This window comes from Cotesia typhae, unplaced genomic scaffold (genome assembly GCF_013202065.1).
Source record: "Cotesia typhae breed Kobodo isofemale line unplaced genomic scaffold, CoteBio_Ctyphae contig_20, whole genome shotgun sequence".
NCBI classification, from domain to species: domain Eukaryota; kingdom Metazoa; phylum Arthropoda; class Insecta; order Hymenoptera; family Braconidae; genus Cotesia; species Cotesia typhae.
In genome coordinates this window covers 1685423-1707531 of record NW_027423725.1, presented here as the reverse complement: position 1 = coordinate 1707531, position 22109 = coordinate 1685423, and the positions used below count along the sequence as shown (strand labels likewise).

The window sequence follows — 22109 nt, the reverse complement described above, 5'->3', positions numbered from 1 at the left end:
CGGAAATAAACAAATAACTAACATAAAAAATTTACCGAGAAGTATAGTCAAATTTAACGGTCACAATGTAACGAATTCTGACTTGATTTTCATTGTAAACAATAAACTTATCATGGCGGAAGTCCGTCCTACGGAAGAATTCAACAAGTGGCTCACAAGAAACTTCAACTCCAGAAAATTTCTTTGCAAGTGTTTGATCCGATGATAAAAATCCCCTTCCAAAGATTTAATGTTTGCCAAAAGGTAACTGCTACCCGTCATCACTTTTGTAGCACTCAACAACATCTCCCAACGCAACCTCACAAAGCAATAAAACGCCATTTTTATTTCTTCCGTAGGTACCGCAATGATTCGCAGCTTTGGACGCAATATTTGTAAAGCATATTTCTTCATCAAAAGAATGGTTATTTAGTCGTGTGCCATTGAAGCCTTGGAATAAAAATATCGGCTACTTTATGAACCTCAGTTCCATACCAAAGTAATTTTATATTGTCTAAATTTTTCATAAATTTTGTGTCATCATTTTCTTTTACAGTGAAGATATTTTCAACTTTTATTGTGTAATGATCGTGAAAACGTGAATGAGTATTTTGAATGTACTTTAGAATAACCTTGAGGTCATCGGTATCAACGCTGAGGACATCAACTGAAGATTGCAATTGATTGTAACAAATGTCTAATAAATTTTCACTTAGGCTGTACATTCTGTGATTGAAGTTACAGTTGTCAGGTTGAGTGTCTAACAATTCAAGCAGCAGCTCGAACATCACTCAAAATATTTCTTCATTGTTTAAATGCGATGTTGAACGTTGCTTGTCTTCAAATGCATAGAAGTGCATATAGTACCGATATTTTTGCAGTTTTTTGTCAAAAAGTTTTTTGCTTTTTTCATCTAGTTCATAATGTTTTATTACTTTTTTCAGCATGTTTATGTTGAATATCCTCTTCATTAGATTTTGAATCGGTGAAGAAAGAGTAGGCTGCACCATTTTTATTTTTCAGTACAATAATTACCTTAAAATAAACAAAATATTAATCGTTTGTTGAATTAATAATTTAAACGCAATTTTAAATTGAGTTCGCATGTCTTCAATCAATTTAATATTCTTTAAATTCTTCATATAAATAAAGTATATAAAAAATTAATTAATTATTAATTATAAAATATTTTATTTTCAATTTGCATACTAATATTATGAAATTCTTCTTTTTACAGTGATCAAAATAATTCGGCGGAAGAAATATAAATATTACACTCACCTTATAACACATGTGCCACGTTAAGACTTAAAACAACTGGGTTTAAAATAACATTTAGACATGTGGAAAAAACGTCAATGATAAAAAACGTCATTGATAGCAAATTCCGCCACAGGGCAAAAATTAAATGCTACCCGGGAAAAAATGATCAGACCTGATCAGACATGAACAGGCATGAGTCTTCAGCCCTGATCAGACATGAAAAATGACCATGCCTGATCAGGCATGAATTGACCTGATCAGGCCTGATCAGACATGGTCAGGTCTGAAAACCCATTACTATTTTTAATTAATTATTTTGCTTAATTTTATGGTTGTAGTACTTGATAGAGTCGTACGCAATTCTCTATAATAAAATAAAATAAAAAAAAAAATAATTACATATTATTGTAAGGATGTAACACCAGCGGTCAACCATCCAACTACCAACCATGCTCAATGCTGTTTAACTCTGGTGTTATCCGTTTGCCTTGAATTTCCCGCCTGCTGTGCTGCTATATTAGATGTAACAATTCTATGAAGTACATAGAGTATCGAATAAGTTTATGATAAATATAATGTTAAAATTGGTTTTATAATATATTTTGATAGTCCTAATTTATTTATGTAACCGAATCTCATTATAATATCACATTTATTTAAATAATATAATAAGTAATGATTTTCATATTAGGCAGGAGCAGAGCAGACCATAACATCCCATAGAAAATGTAATAAATTTTTTATTTCAAAATTATTTAAATAAACGTAATGTTAAAAATAATTTTGCACTTTTTGTGATGACCAAAAATTTTTTTCGTCAAAGAAAAATTTTTATCATATCTCTGACTATAGTCAGAGAGGAACAGTCATAAACAGGCATGGTCAGACATGAATAGACATAAACAGGTATGAACAGGCCTGAGCGTATTTAACACTTCAGACATGAACAGGCATGGACAGGTCTGATCAGGCATGGAGAGGTCTGATCAGGCATGGACAGGCCTGAACGTATTTAACACTTTAGACATGAACAGACATGAGCAGGCATGGATAGGTCTGGTCAGGCATGGACAGGCCTGATCAGGCCTGAGCGTATTTAGTACTCCAGATATGAGCAGGCATGAACAGAACTGATCAGGCATGATCATGTATAACTTCAGGCCTGGTCATACATGAACAGGCATGATCAGGTCTAATTTCAGGCCTGATCATACATGAACAGGCATGGTCAGGTCTGATCATTTTTTCCCGGGTAACTGTAAGGTATATTAAATTATATCCGTAATGGAAGAAGTAAGTACCTTCTTCAAATTACGTACATTAAATATTTTTTGTTTTGATAGTACAAAAGAAATTAATAAAAATGAAATAATCAAAGTTTCTAAAACTTCAATTTTTAGCCAAATGCTAATTTTAGTAGTTTTTTCTGAAGCTTGTTCCAATAGAGTTACTTTTTTTATTTGCATATCTGAAAACAAACCAATTAGTAAAAATTTGCAGAAAACAAGATTTGTAGATAATATTTTTAAAAATAATTTATGCATAAAAATTTTTTGAATTTTTCTACTAAATAAAGTATTTTTTTTTTTTATTTTAATACAGAAAATTTAATGATATTAAAATTAACAGACAACTAATGAATTTTAGGATTTTTTTAACAAATGAATTGCAACAAGAAAAATCTATTTTAAAAATTTTATCTTTAGAAGATCTAAAAAATTACAAATGTCATTTTTTAATTAAATTGAATAATTGAAAAATTAAAAAAATTAAAAAACTGTCAAGTGTCTGCTAATTTTAGTGTCATGAAAGTTACATACTTTTGTATTTGTTAACTTTATTTTTTTACATTGTTGATGTTTTTTTATAACATCACAATAGCTGTTTGTTATTAATATTGTTTTTTCTAAATTTATTTATAGTTTAACAATATAACTCTTGAAATTTAGGTTATTTTAACGGTTGATATTATTATTTCAATTACTGTTTTCATGTAAGTTAAAAATTTGTATAATATATGCAACTACATTAAAGCATTTGCTAAATAATCTATAATTCGAGCGTTAGTTTATAAAATGAAAAAAAAAATTATTTTATTTTATTGTTAAATAAATATTTATGTAATTTTATTCGCTTTCTTTTCAACCATAAAAAATTCTCTAAAATTTTTTTATAAAAATTATCGTACAAAAAAGTAGGTTTTTAAGAATAGTTTTCCCACCATCTTGTTCATAAGCTCTTACGTCAACAAGATGGCGTCAATATAATAAAATTATGAATAAATGCTTAAATATTTCAAATTTAATCAAAGAAAGAGCAAGGAATACTCTTAAAAATTAAAAAAATTGTATTTTTAATTTAATAACTTTTATCAATCATTTTTTTTTATATTAAAATAAAAATATAAATTTACTCATAATGCGCAAACTCTATAAAATTAAGACCCGAATTCCTGGAAAATTGAGTTTAACGAAAAATAAATACTGAGTACAATTTCTCATATTTAGTAGATGAGTCATATAAGATCATTAAATAGTTGAGCGTCATACGTTGCATTCGTACTTTCAGTTTGGAATTGCAAGGACTTGCCACGTGCTTATTAATTTGCTAGTACCTTCTATATATATTTTTATACATAACTTTTAAAGAAGAAATATTCTACAGATTTAATTGACAAAATGGTTTCGCATTATTTGTTAGAGGGTAGTAGCGATGAAGAAGCTATTCACGAATCTCCAGAGGGTAGTAATAATGAAGAAGCTACTCGTGAATCTCCAGAAGGTTATAGTACTGAAGAAGCTACTCTTGAATTAAATAAAGATACTAAATCTCCTGAAGAAAAATCTCATCATTCTCAAGATGACGATAAAAGTAATCAAGAAGAAATTCGAAACCCAGGAGAAGGGACTTCTAAGGAAGGTAAGCGCGCAATTCATAATATTCTAGAAGAAAAGACTAACGACCATGTAAACATAATTTCAGAACCTCATCCTGAACATCCACCTCAGAGTGCTGGAATTTTGAGTCGTCGTGAATCACGCTCTGGGCCTGAGAACGTTGCTGGACCCTCCAATCGCAGTTTTTCTGTGGATTCACTAACAGAAAGTTCTGATCAAGAAAAAATCATGGTTCCTAACACTCCAGCAATCGTAATCAATGAGAACGAACATACCAAAGGTAATTCTGATAAAAATGAAGATCCACTTGGTTTCGGTAATAAATTATGCTCTAAGCTTGAAGACCTTAGTTCTACTCCTTCAAATGAAAATAGTCGAGACTCACAACAAGCTGGTCCTTCCAATAGGAATGATAATGACAATCAAAATTCTCAAGACGTTAATGCAGAAGCTTTTAATACCGTTGGAGAAGATACTGATGAAGATACTCGAGACACATCTCAAGACTTTTTTTATACTAAATCCAGTAGTTCAGTCTCTCAAAAAACTAGTAGTGACGGTCCAGAAAAAAGTGATCAAGAATCCCTTTTTGAACAATCACCTCATACTCACTCTAATTCTGAGAAAGGTACTGAATCCAATGATAGTGATGATATTGATAATCAAGAAAGAAGAAATGATATAATCAACGCCGCTGCAGATGATAATGCCATTCAAAGAAGTTGGAATGAAAGAGCTACTTCAAGTGAACGCGATGATAATGAAGATCAACCACAAATTTCTCGGGTTGAATCTCCTTTTGTAATGAACTACAATGCAAGTCCTGGAGAAGAACTTGAAATTGAATCATTCTCTCAGCCTAACATTCTCGAAGTCAAAAATTTTGATAATATTTTCAGAAAATCTGACTATGATACTAGTAATCCGAAAACTCCTGAGCACCCTCTGACTTCATATATTAGATCCCCTGATAGCTCTAATAATAACGTTTCTGATCCCTCCGATCAGACTGATAGTGATTGTATTAATTTTCCAGAGAGCAATCGTGAGATAATTAATGTCGCTCAAGATGATAGTACCAGTCAAGAAAGTTCGGATGAAACAGCTGCCACAACAAAATGTGATACTGATAATGATCGACCACCAAATCCTGAAGTTCTAGGAACTCCTGCGACTTCAATAATTTCAGAGACTCCTCAGACTTTAGAAGCTTCAGTAAGTCCTAAACCCTCAGATACTCTTGAGAATTCAGAAACTTCAGAAACTTCAATAACTCCTAAGCCCCTAGAGACTCCCAAGTCTCCTGGTTCTTCTGATCACAGTGATCGTGATAATATTAATTTTCAAGAAAGTAGTAACAAGATAATTAATAATGCTGAAGATGATAATACCAGTCAAGAAAATTTGGATGAAAGGACTACAATAACAGAACGTGATGATGATATTGATCAATTAGGAAGTTCTGAGAGCACTGAAGAACCTTATCCATTATTAACACCTCGTAAACGTAAATTACGCTCTAGATCTAACAAAGTTTTTGGTCCCCCTGATTACAGTGATAGTGATAATATTGATATTCAAGAAAGCAGTAATGAGATGATTAATGTCGCTCAAAAAGATGATGATAGAGTTTTACCCGGAACTTCTAAGGCCTATAAAGATTCTTATCAATTTAAATCTAAGACATCACCTCTTAAACGTAGAATGGTTGATAGAAATAGATCACTTCAAAAAAGTCGTAATGACACAATTAATGAAGCCAAAGATGATATTACGAATCAAGAAAATATTAATGAAATAGCTACCACAAGAGAACGTAATAACGATGATAGTGATCAATCTGTTCTCACACAATTAGAACTTGATCTTAAACGTAGAATAAATGATAATCCTGGATTACGCTCTGGACTTGACAACGTTGCTGGTCCCTCTGGTCACAATGATTATGATAATGATAATTTTCTACCGAGTAGTAATACGAAGATCAGTGTCGCTCAAGAAGATGATAATATCGGTGAAGAAAAAATTAATAAAAGAGCTACTATAAGAAAAAGAGACATTGTTAATAGTAATCGACCAACAACAACTTCTGAGAGCTCTGATGGTTCTTATAAAGTATCACCTCGTAAACGTAGAACACTTGATTCTAGTAGATTACGTTCTACATCTGACGACGTTCCTGGTCCCTCTGATAGTGATGAGATTGATGTCGATGAAGAAAATATAAATGACAGAGCTATTATGATTAAATGTGATACTGATAATAGTTATCAACTAGGAGCTTCTAAGGATTCTAAATTTGATGTTCCAGCTCTAAACGATTCAACTTCTTCATCATCTTCATCTTCTTCTTCTTCTTCTTCTTCTTCTTCTTCTTCTTCTTCTTCTTCTTTTTAACATATTCCTGCGAAATAGAATAATCATCAAGGTAAGAAATAATAGTCATTAAATTTAGTTATTTTTATTAATATTTAATTAATTATTACAGAAAATTTTACACAACATACCAGTCATGTGCAATTTGAAGTCTAGAAGAAGAAGAAGAAACAAACAATCCATTCATCACTTCAACTAAATAATTTGAGGCAACTGGAAAATTTTTTAATCAGACGATGTTATTAAGCTGATTAGGTATATTTTGTTTTATCTTCCATTTTGAAATTTTAAAGCTGATTTAATTGTCTATAATCGTGAATTACAATTTTAATCTAAAATAATAATACTATTCAATTTCAAATAATAATAATATTCAATGTTTGATAATGCATGTGTGAATGAGTGAATGACTTTATTACTGATGGTAGATCCAATTTCAAGAACGATTTTATTTAAACGGGTAATTTTTTTATATTTATAATTAACGATTTTTTAAATTGATGAATTGTAATACTTGAAATTAAAATTTTTAAATATAATTGTAATTAGGAATATTAAATTGGATTAAATTGTACAGAAAGCGATCATTTTTGTATGCATACTTTGGAATTTAGTAGTTTGGTAAACTTTATGTAAAATTTTTAAAATTTCAAAGAAGATAAATTGACTGACAAATTATTTATTAAAAATAATCATGTAAAAATGGACAAAGAAATAAATAAAACAATTTTTTTTTATTAAATAAAAATTTGAGTATGATTTTCAATAATTTTATAGAAAACTTGAAATATACTGTGAATACTTGTAAGAATTAGGATTAGCTTAACACATTGTCAGGAATTTTTATTTTACCTGAGTGCAAATGAGTTCTCAAAAATTTTATCGAGGATTTATTCAAGAATAGTTCTATAAGCTTTAATTTGTAAATAAAATATACTATATACTACTACTTATTCAAGTACAATAACTAAAAAATAGAAATTGTTTGCAGTTGATTATCTTATGTTGTGATTTTTTTTCTTTAAGCTCCTGAAAGAATTCAATTTTCAATTATTTAAAAGCAATATTTGTAAAAAAATTTTTAAGAATAATTATATTTATATGATAATAATTTAATTCTTAAAATTGATCTTAATTAACTGCTATCATAAATCAGTAATTAAGCGCGAATTTTAAAACTAAAATAATTGTATTTTTTTTAAAACAAATATTTTTTCAAACACCAAAAATCTTCAAAATCTATAGATGACAATGAATTTAAATAATGCATATATTTTTGATAATAATCAAAATAATACTGAATTCAGTAGAAATCTGACAATTTTTTATAAATTTTTATAAAAAATCAATTGTGATAATAAAAATTCGCACAGATAATTTATTATTATTCCTGCATGTGGAATTTTTTTACTAAATTTTTTCATTATATAATTTTATTATAAAAATCTAAACAATTTTTAGATGACTAAAATTGGTGAAAAAAATTGATTTTTGATTTAATAATTTTAGACACTAAAATCAACAGACTTCTTACAATTTTTTAGATTTTTATAACAGTTAAATTATTATAAAAAAAATTTAGTAAAAATTCCACATGTAAAAATTAAAAAAAAAATTCTAAGTGTGAGTTTCCAAAAATTTTTTTTCATCACAATTGATTTTTATGAAAATTTCAAGAATTGTCAGATATTTGGTGATTTGAGTATGATAATAATCTTCATTCAATCATTGTTTACAGTTATAACAAAGATATATGGGTACTTATAATCAGTAAGCTATAAAGAAAGCTTAGACCCAAATTCATAGAAATTGTAGTTGAATAGAAATAAATTCCAAGTACAATTTCTTAATTTTAAATAATGAGTCATGCGAAATCATTGACTAGTTGACAGTCAAACATTGTATCTCTCAGTACAAGTCGAAATTGCAAGGACTTGCCACGTGCTTATTAATTTGCCAGTACCTTCTATATATATTTTTATACATAACTTTTAAAGAAGAAATATTCTACAGATTTAATTGACAAAATGGTTTCGCGTTATTTGTTGGAGGGAGATAGCGACGAGGAAGCTACTCGTGAATCACCAGAGGGTAGTAATAGTGAAGAAACTGGGCGTGAACCACCAGAAGGTGAAGAAGAAACTCGTGATCCTCCAGACGGTGAAGAAGAAACTCGTGATCCTCCAGACGGTGAAGAAGAAACTCGTGATCCTCCAGACGGTGAAGATGATTCTCGCGACCCTCCAGACGGTGAAGATGATTCTCGCGACCCTCCAGAAGGTGAAGATGATTCTCGCGACCCTCCAGAAGGTGAAGATGATTCTCGCGACCCTCCAGAAGGTGAAGATGATTCTCGCGACCCTCCAGACGGTGAAGATGATTCTCGCGACCCTCCAGAAGGTGAAGATGATTCTCGCGACCCTCCAGAAGGTGAAGATGATACTCGTGATCCTCCAGAAGGTGAAGATGATTCTCGCGACCCTCCAGAAGGTGAAGATGATACTCGTGATCCTCCAGAAGGTGAAGATGATTCTCGCGACCCTCCAGAAGGTGAAGATGATACTCGTGATCCTCCAGAAGGTGAAGATGATGAAGCGGCTTATCAATATCAATGTAATGCAGTTCGCGAAGAAAACATTGATAATTCTCAAAATGTGAGACAAAAAAACATTATAGATGGAGATGAAGCTACTGTGAATGTTCCAAACCCTCCTGATGAAGATGATGATGATGATAAAATGTTTGACGAGTCTGATTTGATTGAGCCCTGGTTAAAAAATCTTAACATCAACTCTGGTCCAGAAAATCAACATAATCAAATAGATTTAGACGCTATAATTGAGAAAAATTTGAACTCAATGGATTGTAATAGAGAAGGTTATAGCGAAATTTTAGGGGTTGAAAGTCGACCGGTATCCCCTGATATTTTTCCTCAAATTGATGATCAATTGAGATACAATTCACAGAGCTCTTGTTTTTATTCTTCTCCTTAAAATATTACGGCAAAATAAAATAATTATCAAGGTAAGAATTAAAAATCATTAAATTTAGTAATTTTTATTAATATTAAATTGCTAATTGCAGGAAATTTTAAACAACATACCAACCAACATGCAGTTTGAAGTCTGGGAGAAGAAATGAGTTATTTATTCATATTTTAATGGTTTGAGGCAACTAGAAGATGCGGATCAGTTCCACATGTACGCTCTTTTTATTTATTTATTTATTTAACGCTATCTGAAATTTACAATAATAATATTATATAAGTGAATTAATTTACTCGACTATAATTTGACTCAGTACATTTAACATTTTAATACACAAATTTATCTCGTAAAAATCACTCAAGATTTTTATTACTTCTTTATCAAAAGTATTATAGCTATTGTTAAAAAAATTTTAATGTTTTTGTAACTGATTGTCGGTTCAATTCCAAAAACTATTTTATTTTAATACTTGGTTATTTTTTTTTTATATTTGTAATTAACGATTTTCTGAATTGATGAATTTTAATACTGTAAATTATGATTTTAAATTGTACTGTTGTAATTAGAAATATTTATCTGGATTAAATTGTATAGAAGCGAACATTTTTATATTTTTTTTTATCTTTAGTGGTATTGGTATAGGTAATTGTAAGAAGAAATACAAATAACATCACCAGGATATTTTTATGTACAATTATTAAGATGTAAAAGACAATAAATTGAATTTTTATGTAAAAATTAAATTTTAATTAAATTATTTATCAGTAATCTGAAAACTTTTTGTCAAAGTAGTTAAAACTAAAAATTGTTAAAAAATAATTATATAATATGAGAAGAAATAATTAATTTTTCTTCTATATATTAGCCATATATAATAGCTAAATTTGTCATTAAAGACAAATTTAGGAATTAGGGAAATAAAGGATAAGGGGGAAGGGGAGGACCTTTACTCAGTAGGAATTTTCGGTAACTGAAAAAGTAATTCGGTTATAATTATCTATAACTATAATTTTGGAGTTATAATTATATTATATATAATAATTTATATTAATATATAATATAATTATATATTAATATATAAATAATAAATATAATATATAATTTTAAATTATATTATTTATAATTAAATTTAAATAAAAGAAATTTTTCTAATCATAAAATTTTGAGTAAAATTTTCAATATTTCTATAGAAAACTTAAAACTTATAATCCAAAAATATTTCCAGGAATTAATTATACTTTACTTCAATGGAAATCAATTCAAGGTAAAATTTTATTGTAGAACGTACTTTTGTATACTACCCAAATAAAATAATAATATTGTATTTATAGTACTATAATTACATACCATGAGTCATAGCTGACAAATATCTTCCCAGAGTTCTCTTTCGTTTGAACGAGACTTCGAACAAACCTCGTTAAATTTTATTCGATAAATTTTGACTAAAATAATATTAACCTGCAAGTGAATTTTTTGTGTTTAGTTTGTTAATAAAAAATTTGTGAAATAATGACATTACGACGACGAAGCAGATCTTATTACCATAAAGTGTTGGAGGATCTGAACCGAGAATACCATGACATGAAAGATATATACAGACTGGAAATTGATAACCTGATAAGAGTCGCTATCAAAATGAAAAGCGGAACGTTGAACAAAGAAAATTCTAAAAAATTCACTGTGTCCGTCGCCAAGCCCGAGCCCGAAAAAGCTCCAACCAAAAAAAAATCCAAGATTAAATACTTTTCTCGCACTTATTATCAGGAAGCTATAGAAGATATGCAGAACCTGATCTATGAAGCTGAGAAAGTTTTTTCTCGGCAGATGGATGATATCTTTCGGCTGATAAATACAAGTGACTTGCCCTTGGATGTTCTTAAGAAGCTTCGCGAGAAAGGATGGCATTTCTTCGATACCACTGGTTACCTTGACAATTTGGATTAACTGGAACTTGATTACTGAATTTATTATGATCATTTTTCTGAATAATTGTACTTTTACTTTTTTATAAATACTTTTTTTAATTAATTATGGTGAGATACCAAGAATTGTATTTGTCATTTTAAAGAAGAAATCAAATTGTATTGATTAATTTTATTGCTGCCAATATTTAGTAAAATTTGTAAATGAATTCATTATTTTAGACAAAATTTATCTAAAAATATTTTTTAGCCTGTTATGTGTTTATTAATTATAATTATTAATGATGAATGTAATTAATTTATTAAAAGTTTGTATCCAGAAATTGTCAATATTTTAAAGAAGAAATGTAAATATAATTAAATTTTATTATTTAATTTGTATTGTAACGATTAATTTTGTTAATTTCATAATAAATTCAGAATCATCAACAAAATTTGTCTAAAATTATTTAGTATTAATTTTAATTGTTAGTAATAAATTAAAATAGTTTAAATAATTATTAACATTGTGTCAACATTTTAAAGAAGAAATTCAAGTATAATCAAATTAGTTATTAGTATTTAAATTTGTTGATTAATTAAGAATGCGAGACAAAATTTATCTCTATATAATTGTTTTAATTAATAGTACGTGTTTATCAATTACAATTATTAATAATAAACATAAATAACTAAACTGAGAAATTAATCATTATTGAAATTGTCAAAATTTCAACAAATAGCAATGAAAATATCAAATTTCCTTATTTAAGATACATTGCTAATATTAATTTCTTTAATCGTTAATAAAATTTTTTAAATTTAGAGTACGATCTGTAATACTCGTATTACTACTTATTAATCAAAATTATTGATTATTATTAAAATTAACATTAATTAAAAAACAAATTATTCAAATGACGAGACTTGTAACAGAAATAATTACTCAAATTTAAATTTATAATAAATTTTATCGGAGGTACGCGACATCGATGACAATTCCGTCCTCGCTGCTGTTACTAGGCTCAGATTCCTGGCTGATGCTAGATTGAAAGCTTGAGTGTGAAGTCAATACTTGCACAGATGGCTCCTGATCAGAATCATCAAACATGTCGGGGCTGCTCACCTGGCTGGAAGTTGATGAAGCAGGTGAAGCTTCTAGTGCCATTGAAGGAAGAGATTGATGCCGCTTCAGTTGTTCACCGTCAGCACCTCCACTTTGATCAGATTCTTCTACTGCAGTGGGTTCTTTTACTTTAGTTAGTAGAGACTGGGAACGACCAACTAAAATTATATTTTCGCTTTTGTTAATTAATTAATTAAGTTTAATCGAATATAATAATAATAAAAATAAAGTAATAAAAAATTTTCAATGAAACAAGTGAGGTTACAAAATTTGTATTAATTATTTTGTGGATTATCATTTAGTTTTTATTTAATTACCTGTAGCCATTTTGATATTCAACAATGTAAATTGAATAATTTATTTTTATCAATAAATTCTTTATTGTTTGCAATAATTATAGCAGTTATATAGCCGCTATCAATGACAATTAAATGTAACAGCCATATTGGAAATAATTTTTACAGCAAGATGGCGTCGCCATAGTTTTAGAATTTAAATGTAGTGCTTTGAAAAATTCCGTAGAAAAAAAAATTCTAATAAATAGGTTAAGTTAATTAATAAATGTATTTGAAATTTATATTTTATAATTACAAATTTTTTGATTTTTTTCTGAAAATCTTAGATGAAAAGTTTCAAAAGATTTTATATAATACTGAAATTACCAGTCAGCTGTCAATTTTAAAAATTTTTTTAACAAATTAATTACAATAAAAAATCCTTCTAAAAATTTTCACTTGTAATTTTTATTAATTTTCACATGTGAAACTTTTTAATTAAATTCTTTTTTAATAATTTAATTGCTATAAAATTTTTAAAAAAATTTTGATATCTGTTAACTTCAGTGTTATGATTTTATATGTTTTGTCGAAATTTTTCATGACATTAAATTTAGCTGTCATTTCACAATTTTTTAAATTTTCTTTATCCAATAAATTATAGCAAAAAAAAATTATAAAAAAAAAGGACTTGTAGAAATTTTAATTAATTAAAAATGCAATTTTTTAAAAATAATTTTTTAGAACATAAATTTTTTTTTTAAAGAAAATAAAAAAATTGTCGTGTCTATGATACTTAAATTAGCAAACACCTGATAATTTTTTGAATTTTTATAACCAATCACTTATTATGAAAAAAAAAAATTAATATTATCAATTTTTTAAATTTCAATAAGCGAATTTTTTTACTAAATATTTTTTCACTGTAACTTAATTGTTTTAAAACTCTACAAAATTGTTAAATTTAGTATTATCATTTTTTTATTGTCATATAATTTTTCTATACCTATGAGTTCTTAACCAATTGTCTATTAACGCAGCATAACATAAAAATAAAACTTATTATCAAGTTTCGTCACTTTTTATTTTAAATTCACTAATTGCAGATTATAACAGTATCATAAAATGATAACAATAATTAAAAAAAAAAAAAAAAACCATCAATCCCATCCAGATCGCCAGGATGAATTATTGAAATTATAATCATTAATTTTATCCATCAATTCTTGAGTCACAAAATCAGCAATTGTGATGGACAAAGATTTATGTGGCTTTCTGAATGTATCTATCATCAACTGATTAATCAGCGACAAACACTTGGAGCCATGATCGACTCCTCCATCTCTTGCGATAATACGACGACTATGTATACTGTCATCATAAGAAATATCATCAATAAAACACTCGAAGGATCGGTGAAATCTGAAAAGAGCTCGAGTAACACTAGGTACTACATATGAAAATATATTACCCAACGAAATCGATTTCACTTTTCCAATTTGACAATGAAGATTAATGTCGAAAATACATCTAGCTAATGATTTGTGATCACTTGCTAGAAGAATTTTACCTCGGTGCTCTCCAATGGTGTCATTGAGACGCCAATTTTTGACCAGATGTCTTCCACCTTTAGCAGTCTTAATGTAATGATCAATAATATGAGTGCAAGATCATTCAATTTTTTAGAATTCGGTAATCTTGATAAATATTTAATACGTTCCATATAAAGCTTGTGTGTACGGTAGTGTGAGGTGCATGATGAAAAACACGTTTCTACAAAACTGTATGAGAAAATTAAAGAAAACACAATTATCAATTGAAGTGACATTGTAAATAATTGACACTCCACTTGTTTTATTAAATTAAATAGACAGAAAAATTTTAACTCTTAAATAACTTTTCAATTTCACTACAGATTAAAAAATTTTTTACAATAAAAGTACGTTATAATTGTCTCGTTTTCGAAAAATATGTCTATATATATTTTTATTGTTTTTGATGACATCCGATGATTTGATAAAAAATAAAAGCAAGCTTAAAGAAATAATTGATACGTAATTGTAAAATTTTATATCAATAATTCGATTAATTAAGTATGTTATATTTTGTTAAAGCGATCTGTACTTTTTTTTTTTTATTCTTTTATTAATTTAATTATTTTGTCAATTAATTGAAATGCAAACTTGAGATAATTCTCAAGTTTCTTCTTTATAAATATATTTATGATAGTTTAACGATTTGGTTTATCAAACGAAGAAACACTGGACTTTATATTTTTTAAGATAATTTCAGTTTATTAACTGTAATTATATCAAAACAAATTAACATAATTTAAACTCTTATAAATTTTTTTTTTTAATTTAAGATTCATTAAATATAGTGGGAGATTAAAAAAAATGATACTTAACATTAGATATAATTATTTGAAAAAAGAAAAACCAACTACTGAAAAAAACCAAACCTCCAGGGCGCATCTGGAAAAAAGAAAAGATATATTTAAAGTTTTATATATTTACAAGTAGGGGTCAACGATTTTAATTTTAATTTTTTTTTAAAGAAATTTCTATTTGAATTTATTGGTATACTTTTTTTTTTTAAAAATACATAAGAAATGAACAATTTAAAAAAAAAAAAAAAAAGTGATTATCAAAATTTTAATAAATTTTTTGAAAATTGTGATATTCAATTTTTTTTTTAAATTGTTCGTTTTTTGATGTACTTTTCAAAAAATATTTATATCAAAAACATCAAAAAAAGATCAGTTAGAAATTTTATCCAAAAACTGTCAATTTTAAAAATGTGTTTAATGACATTAAATTTAGCTGTAATTTCACAATTTTTTAAATTTTCTTTAACAAATAAATTATAGCAAAAAACAATTATTAAAAAAATGGACTTGTAGAAATTTCAAAAAATTAAAAATGCAATTTTTTAAAAATAATTTTTTAGAACAAATTTTTTTTTAAAGAAAATAAAAAAATTGTCAAGTGACAGCTAACTTTAATGTCATAAATTTTTCTCGTCTAAAAAGGAATATTTTCAAATATTGTTAAAAATAATACTAAAATTAACAGACATCTGGCAGTTTTTAAAATTTTTATAATAAATTAATTTTGATAGAAAAAGTATATCGGAAACTCGCACTTGATATTTTTTTTAATTTTTATAGGTAGAATTTTTTTCAGTGATGCTGAAGTTAGCTAACAAGATGATTTCTAGGATATTTTTATTAATTTTCACATGTGAAACTTTTTAATTAAATTTTTTTAAGAATTTAATTGCTATAAAATTCAAAAAAAATTTTTTAATATCTATCAACTTCAGTGTTATGTAAAAACAATCAGAATCAAAAAAATAAAAAATTGAAAATGTTAATTTTTCCCGACTTATTAATAATTAACAAATAAATAAACAAATGATATTTATCTCGAAATTCTAATCTACTTATAACCACTTCAAAAACATCATAGTAAATCAACTATTGCTAACAAGCATATGAAACCTTGAAAAGGCACAAATTCAGGTCAAGATCTTTTCAGTTTTTTTAAATTTAATTTAAATTTAATGTTAAAAAACTAATTTTATCATATACATCAGCCGAAAAAAAAATTTCTCTTGTCTTAATTGTGTAAAAAATAAATTATTTATAAAAAAACAAACCTTTGGTCCTAATCACTGAAGTAATCATCAGAATCGACATAATAACTTGAGCTTTCGTAGTCATTTTCGTAATTCTCCCAATAATCAGCTTCACTATCAGAAATATAACCATCATAATATTCCGGAACATCATTAACATCATAATAACTTAAGTCTTCAACATAATGGCTTTGAAGATCGAAATTTTCCGCATCATCTTGGATGTCATAACTATCTTCATATTCACTGTCACCATTTTCTTCAACAGAAAGTTGATTATAAACATCTTCATCATAATCTGGCTGATCAAGAATTTCTTCAATCGCTCCTACTGGCTGAGAAGCATCATCCAGCTGATCGAAATACATTTCTTCTTCTGAGTCATAATAATCTTCTTCAGAATCATTATCGTAAAATTCAATAAAAAAACCGTGGTAATTGTAAATATACACGTGAGCCGGATTGTAGCCAAACTCGTCCATCTTGTGAGTGTATTTAGAAATTAATAAAAATTACAAAATAACTTTTTAGTGGAAATATTTAATATTTTCGAAAACCTATGGAGCAAAATTATAAAATTCATGAATTATTAATAAATATTGATTGTTGAATATTAAATTTTAGAAAAAATGTAACTTACAAAATTATTTCATAAATTGTGATGTAAAATACTGATATATTACTTAGTGACATAAAAATATAAGGTGTGATTGATTTAAAATATAAATTGAATTTTAATTTTTTAACTTTGCAAAATAAATCTATATTATGTATGGTAATTTTTTATTTACATTTATATTATATTATAAATTACAGCAACTTTCTGCTTGGTTAGAGATAGAAGTACGAAATAAGATACATTCGTGAAGTTGTCTCTAGAATAAACTGAGCTTCTATTCTCCCAGCGCCACCATACTACGGGAAATTATTTAATGAAATGCTATAGGGTAAGTGTAGGTATTACGGCGGATTTTTTTATTTCAATTATAAATCAATCGTATTTGAGCTTTTTGAATTAAAAAAAATTGTTTCTTGTAATTGAAATCTTCAAGAAAATATTTGTATAGTAGTTTTACACGTACAACAATTAATCAATTTGTTATTAATAAATTAAAATTAACTGGCTAACAGTTAGTAAACTATAGCTTTTTTGTAAGTTTCTGTACGAAAAGAGGTGCTACTAAAAGATCTTTTTCTTTACATAAAATGGTTCAAATTAAAAATTTTTCGCATACAAAAGTAAGATAACCCTTCTTTAATATCAGTTATGCATTAAAAATTAAATTTTGATCAATTAATATTATTTATTTAAGGACGCAGTGATTGGGACCAAAAAAATGAACATGCTTGTATTACTGCAAATGTTTTCAATGATCCGCAGTAATAGAAGCACCTCTATTTGTATGCATTTGTACCAATTACTGTGGGTATAAAATGCATATATTCTAAATTAAAATGAAAATATTGCCTGTTAATTGACAGTTCAAGTTGCCTTCGAATTTCTCTTAGTTAAAAATCAATAATCTTGAAAATAAATTATAAACAGAAATTGATGAAAAATAAAACAAATAAATCAAAGTTGATAAAAAATACAAGCGGTCATTATAATAAAGAATTTGTTGTGTCAAATTAAGCAGAGAAACTTTCAAACCAAGAAATTTTCATTAAATTAAGTGACTATTTTCATTAAATTAAGACTTACAAAAAAAACCGCCGTAATACCCACACTTACCCTAGTAAAATTATTTTTAATTTAATTAAAAAAAAAAACGTTAAAAAAATTCCAAACATGATAGACAAAAAAAGTTAAAGCGTTATCGAACTACTACGGTTGAATTTTAGTTTCGAAAAGTGAAAAAAGCTAGATTATACATAGGACCAAATGGACAACATTCGATGCTTTAGTACTGAAGTCAGCTCACATCTGATGATTTTTAGAATTTTTTTCGACAAATGAATTATTGCAATAAAAATTTTCTAAAAAATTCCACTTGTAGATGTCAAAAAAATTTATTGTCTTTTTTTTAAATATTTTTTATTAGTAGTAATTTATTTATTGTAAAAATCCAAAAAATGACAGTTGGTCAGCTAACTTCAGCTTCATTCGATGGTTCTTAAAAATCTCCAAAAATAACACCTGAAATTTTGACAGATCAATTATTACTAAAACTTTCATAGTTTGATCAAATTTTTCAATTTTAAATTTAATTGTAATTTACATGTAAGAGATTTTTTTAATAAATTTTACTGCTTCAAATAAATAACATACATAATAAAACAACAAATTTTGTTAAATATTATATATTTAGTCTTGAACAACGTAAAACATACATTTTTTTATTTCTTATATCTAATTTTATTATATTTTTCTTCAAATATATTTGTACGACTTTTCAATAGAAGCATATCTTAATAATTCAATCTTAAAAAATAAATTTCATAGAACTTCAATAAAATTATCTCCTACAAAAATAAATTTGTAATTAATTTAATAAAATATGCTAAAATTTCATTCTCTTGCATAACGAATAAGCAGAATAATTTTCAAAAATAAAGTCTTAATTTAAATTGTTTTTTTGTATAAAAATAAAAAATGAATAAATAATGAAAACTCCTAGAACGATATTTAACAAAAGTTGTTGATTTAAAAAATTACTTAAAATATCTCAGTCTCAAAACTTTCGTCACTCAACAATAAGCTTTGAACATCAATCAGTTTTCTTAAATTTTTGGATAAAATTTCACATTTACGTGTATTGGATCCTTTGCTGCAGTAATTGGCAGCTTTGAATACCGTGTTTGAAAAGTAAATTCCTGTATAGTCGCTGGCAAAGCAAAATACTTACAAGTAATTAGGCATAAAATTTCTATTTCACAAAAGTGAAAGTAACGAGGTACCGCATTTTAATCTGAGCGGGATGATAAACAATGAACTCATCGTGATGTAATATAGCTGGAGAATCTTCATTTTTACTTAACTGACCGAAAGGTACCAAGACATTTTCATCGATCATCACCGATTCCGATGGATTCGGTCTGTTTACTCCTATTCCGTGGACAGAATTTTTACCAGGAGAAAGATCCAGGTTGTCTTTTATCTTTTTAGATCTATACAACATCTCGGTATTACCCAATGCGACTTCACAGAGCAAAAGAACGCCATGGATCGAAGTTTTGCAATACTGAACAGACTTGGTCACTGAATTGGCAAAGTAAATCCCGGAGCCAAACATGCCAGTGGAATTGGCTTTTGTTGTCCTAAATCCTTCATACAGAATATATGGAACATTGGTTGGACTGGTTCCGTGCCAAAGCAGCTGCTTGTTTTCCAAATCTTGAGTGTATCTTTGACTGTCACAAGGTCTGTCTATCACAAACAAATCCACCATCTTGATTTTAAAAGTATGAACCGAAGATTGGGTGTTGTTAAAATACTTCTCTATAGTTTTGTAACGCTCGATGTTTTTGTCAAGCGGCTCAATCGTCGTATGCAATTGCTTGTAATAGAAATTCATCAGACAGAAGATCTGGCTGTTACTAGTTATTTGTTTTTGCAACAAATCACGAACTATCTCAAGTTTTTTAGCGAGGTCAGCTTTGGATATTGAGTTTTCGAAATACCTTGACAGCGAGTTCTTTACGCTTCTAATATTTTGATAAGCTTCCAGAAACTCAGTTATTGTGTTCTTGATGTCATATGTGTACTCATATATCATTTTTTTCAAAAAATTCATCTCAAAAATGTAGTTGATTATTAAATTTTGAGTAGACGCCGGCAGAGGATTTTTGCTGATGTTATTTTCTTTTATTCTAGCAAAAACATAATTTCTGCTTCGCTCGCCGGACTGTATTATAAATTTTTGACGACATTTTTTCAATGGCAAAGATTCAGAGCGCTTCCGATGATTTATGGTGTCAAAAGCTCCCCAATTCTGTATGAAATAAAAACTACTTTCTTCCTTGCAGTCATCCTTAAGCAATTCAAGGATTTGGATTCTGTAGTAGTAATAGATAGGTTCGTTGTCATGGATATCTTCCTTGGTCCAGATCTGAGAGTACTTGCGCTCTTCTGTCGTGTACACAAATGCTCTGTTCACCAACTCAGGTTCCATCTTCAAGGCTTCACAATTGTCGATTAACTTTTGCATTCTTTCGTCGGGTAAAAATGCCTGTTCCCATTTCTCCATCTTTGTTTTTGATTTTTCAACCAGACCTGGAAGTATCAAAAGGTTCTTCAAGAAATTATTTGTATTCTGAAACACTTTTGCAAAATAGTAAGTATTGGAATAATTTTACAGATATCTAAAAATTTTTTAGATTTAAATAAAAAATTATAATGACATTCAAGTTAGCAGTCACTTGATAATTCAAATAATTTTTTAATTTTATTTAATGAACAAATTTTTTTTGAAAAATTTTTTCTAAAAAATTGCATTTATAATTTTTTAATATTTCTACATGTCATTTTTTTTGTCCTAATTTATTTGTTAAAAAAATTTTTTTAATTATTAAATATCTGCTAGATTAAATGATGAAATTAAATTTAGCTGTCATTTCACAATTGTTTCAATTTTTTTTAACAAATAAATTATAGCAAAAAAAAATTATTAAAAAAATGGAGTTGTAGAAATTTTAATAAATTAAAAATGCAATTTTTTAAAAATAATTTTTTAGAACAAATTTTTTTGTTAAAGAAAATTGAAAAATTGTCAAGTGACAGCTAACTTTAATGTCATAATTAAATGACATAAAATTATAATGGAAAATATTTACCAAAAAAAATTGACATGAAAAAATTTTTAAAAATTAAATGAGGTAAGTTTCTGAAATATTTTTTTTTTGATAATTGATTGGTTATAAAAATTCCAAAAATCGTCTGATATCTGCTAATTTCAGTATCATGAATTGACATGTAATTATTATGAGAATTCAAGTAAAATAAGAGAAGTGCAGCAACTTACCAAGTCAATGATTGAAAATCTGCAATAATTACTCTTTAAAATATTCACTAAAGCTCTTGCATTAATTGATAAGTCATACCTGCTACCTGCTGTTTGTTAGTGAGGTTAAATGATTGAAGTAAGTACAGTTTCATCTCTAGTCAGAACAAAAGGATTAACAAGCGAAAAAAGTATCGATAGGTCGAAAGATTGCAAGTTAGGGAATGGCGCGAAATTCAAATTTCTACATATTAATTTTTGGTAAGGATAATTAAAAAAAATGTTTAGGTACGATAGTTTTTAAAGAAAAAGTTAAGAAATTTTATGACATTAAAATTAACAGTCACTTGATTATTTTTTAATTTCTTTTAACAAAACAGAAGAAGTCTGGAGACAGAATGTGTGTAGAATAATAATTACAATGAGTTTTTATAATGAATTTTCAGCGACGTTGCATCTCAGGTTACCCTATGAGAACATCAGTCCAAATCCCACAACGTAGATTGTTTTGTCTACTGAGCTGCGTTGACGTTCTAGAAATCTGTTATCTCGAGGTATTTCCGTTACAAAATATCTCGGATAATAATTAATTGATTTAAATAAATACTTACTAATTTTTTTAAATAAATTTATAAAATTTTAAATAAATTTAAAATTTACGAGAACGTAACAGTATCAAAAAATTATTTTTGAAAAATTTCATGTTTAATTTTTTTTTGCAAAAAT

General features: G+C 27.3%; 5 protein-coding genes and 1 long non-coding RNA gene across 6 annotated transcripts; 2 read left to right on the top strand and 4 right to left on the bottom strand.

The window, feature by feature from the left end:
• Positions 1–52: 52 nt before the first annotated feature.
• Positions 53–1387, bottom strand: LOC141538019 (uncharacterized). The gene is made up of 2 exons (XR_012480991.1): positions 1261–1387; positions 53–1014 (listed from the first exon to the last, which is right to left on the bottom strand). It is a non-coding gene; the product is annotated as an uncharacterized LOC141538019 (long non-coding RNA).
• Positions 1388–3794: 2407 nt separating this feature from the next.
• Positions 3795–6567, top strand: LOC141537883 (uncharacterized). The gene is made up of 2 exons (XM_074259087.1): positions 3795–4161; positions 4225–6567. Exons 1-2 carry the CDS (start codon positions 3921–3923, stop codon positions 6534–6536), a joined length of 2553 nt encoding a protein of 850 aa, XP_074115188.1. The 5' UTR covers positions 3795–3920; the 3' UTR covers positions 6537–6567.
• Positions 6568–8409: 1842 nt separating this feature from the next.
• On the top strand, positions 8410–10245 carry LOC141537926 (uncharacterized). The gene is made up of 2 exons (XM_074259132.1): positions 8410–9539; positions 9600–10245. The coding sequence occupies exon 1, from the start codon at positions 8543–8545 to the stop codon at positions 9506–9508; it is 966 nt and encodes a 321-aa protein (XP_074115233.1). The 5' UTR covers positions 8410–8542; the 3' UTR covers positions 9509–9539; positions 9600–10245.
• Positions 9976–13100, bottom strand: LOC141537927 (uncharacterized). The gene is made up of 2 exons (XM_074259133.1): positions 12847–13100; positions 9976–12687 (listed from the first exon to the last, which is right to left on the bottom strand). Exons 1-2 carry the CDS (start codon positions 12854–12856, stop codon positions 12374–12376), a joined length of 324 nt encoding a protein of 107 aa, XP_074115234.1. The 5' UTR covers positions 12857–13100; the 3' UTR covers positions 9976–12373.
• A 1971-nt stretch (positions 13101–15071) lies between these two features.
• LOC141538118 (uncharacterized) lies at positions 15072–17326 on the bottom strand. Its single transcript, XM_074259444.1, has 3 exons — positions 17084–17326; positions 16465–17000; positions 15072–15278 (listed from the first exon to the last, which is right to left on the bottom strand). The coding sequence occupies exon 2, from the start codon at positions 16923–16925 to the stop codon at positions 16473–16475; it is 453 nt and encodes a 150-aa protein (XP_074115545.1). The 5' UTR covers positions 16926–17000; positions 17084–17326; the 3' UTR covers positions 15072–15278; positions 16465–16472.
• Positions 17327–18677: 1351 nt separating this feature from the next.
• On the bottom strand, positions 18678–22079 carry LOC141538117 (poly [ADP-ribose] polymerase 1-like). The gene is made up of 2 exons (XM_074259443.1): positions 21405–22079; positions 18678–20656 (listed from the first exon to the last, which is right to left on the bottom strand). The coding sequence occupies exon 2, from the start codon at positions 20628–20630 to the stop codon at positions 19311–19313; it is 1320 nt and encodes a 439-aa protein (XP_074115544.1). The 5' UTR covers positions 20631–20656; positions 21405–22079; the 3' UTR covers positions 18678–19310.
• Positions 22080–22109: the final 30 nt, after the last annotated feature.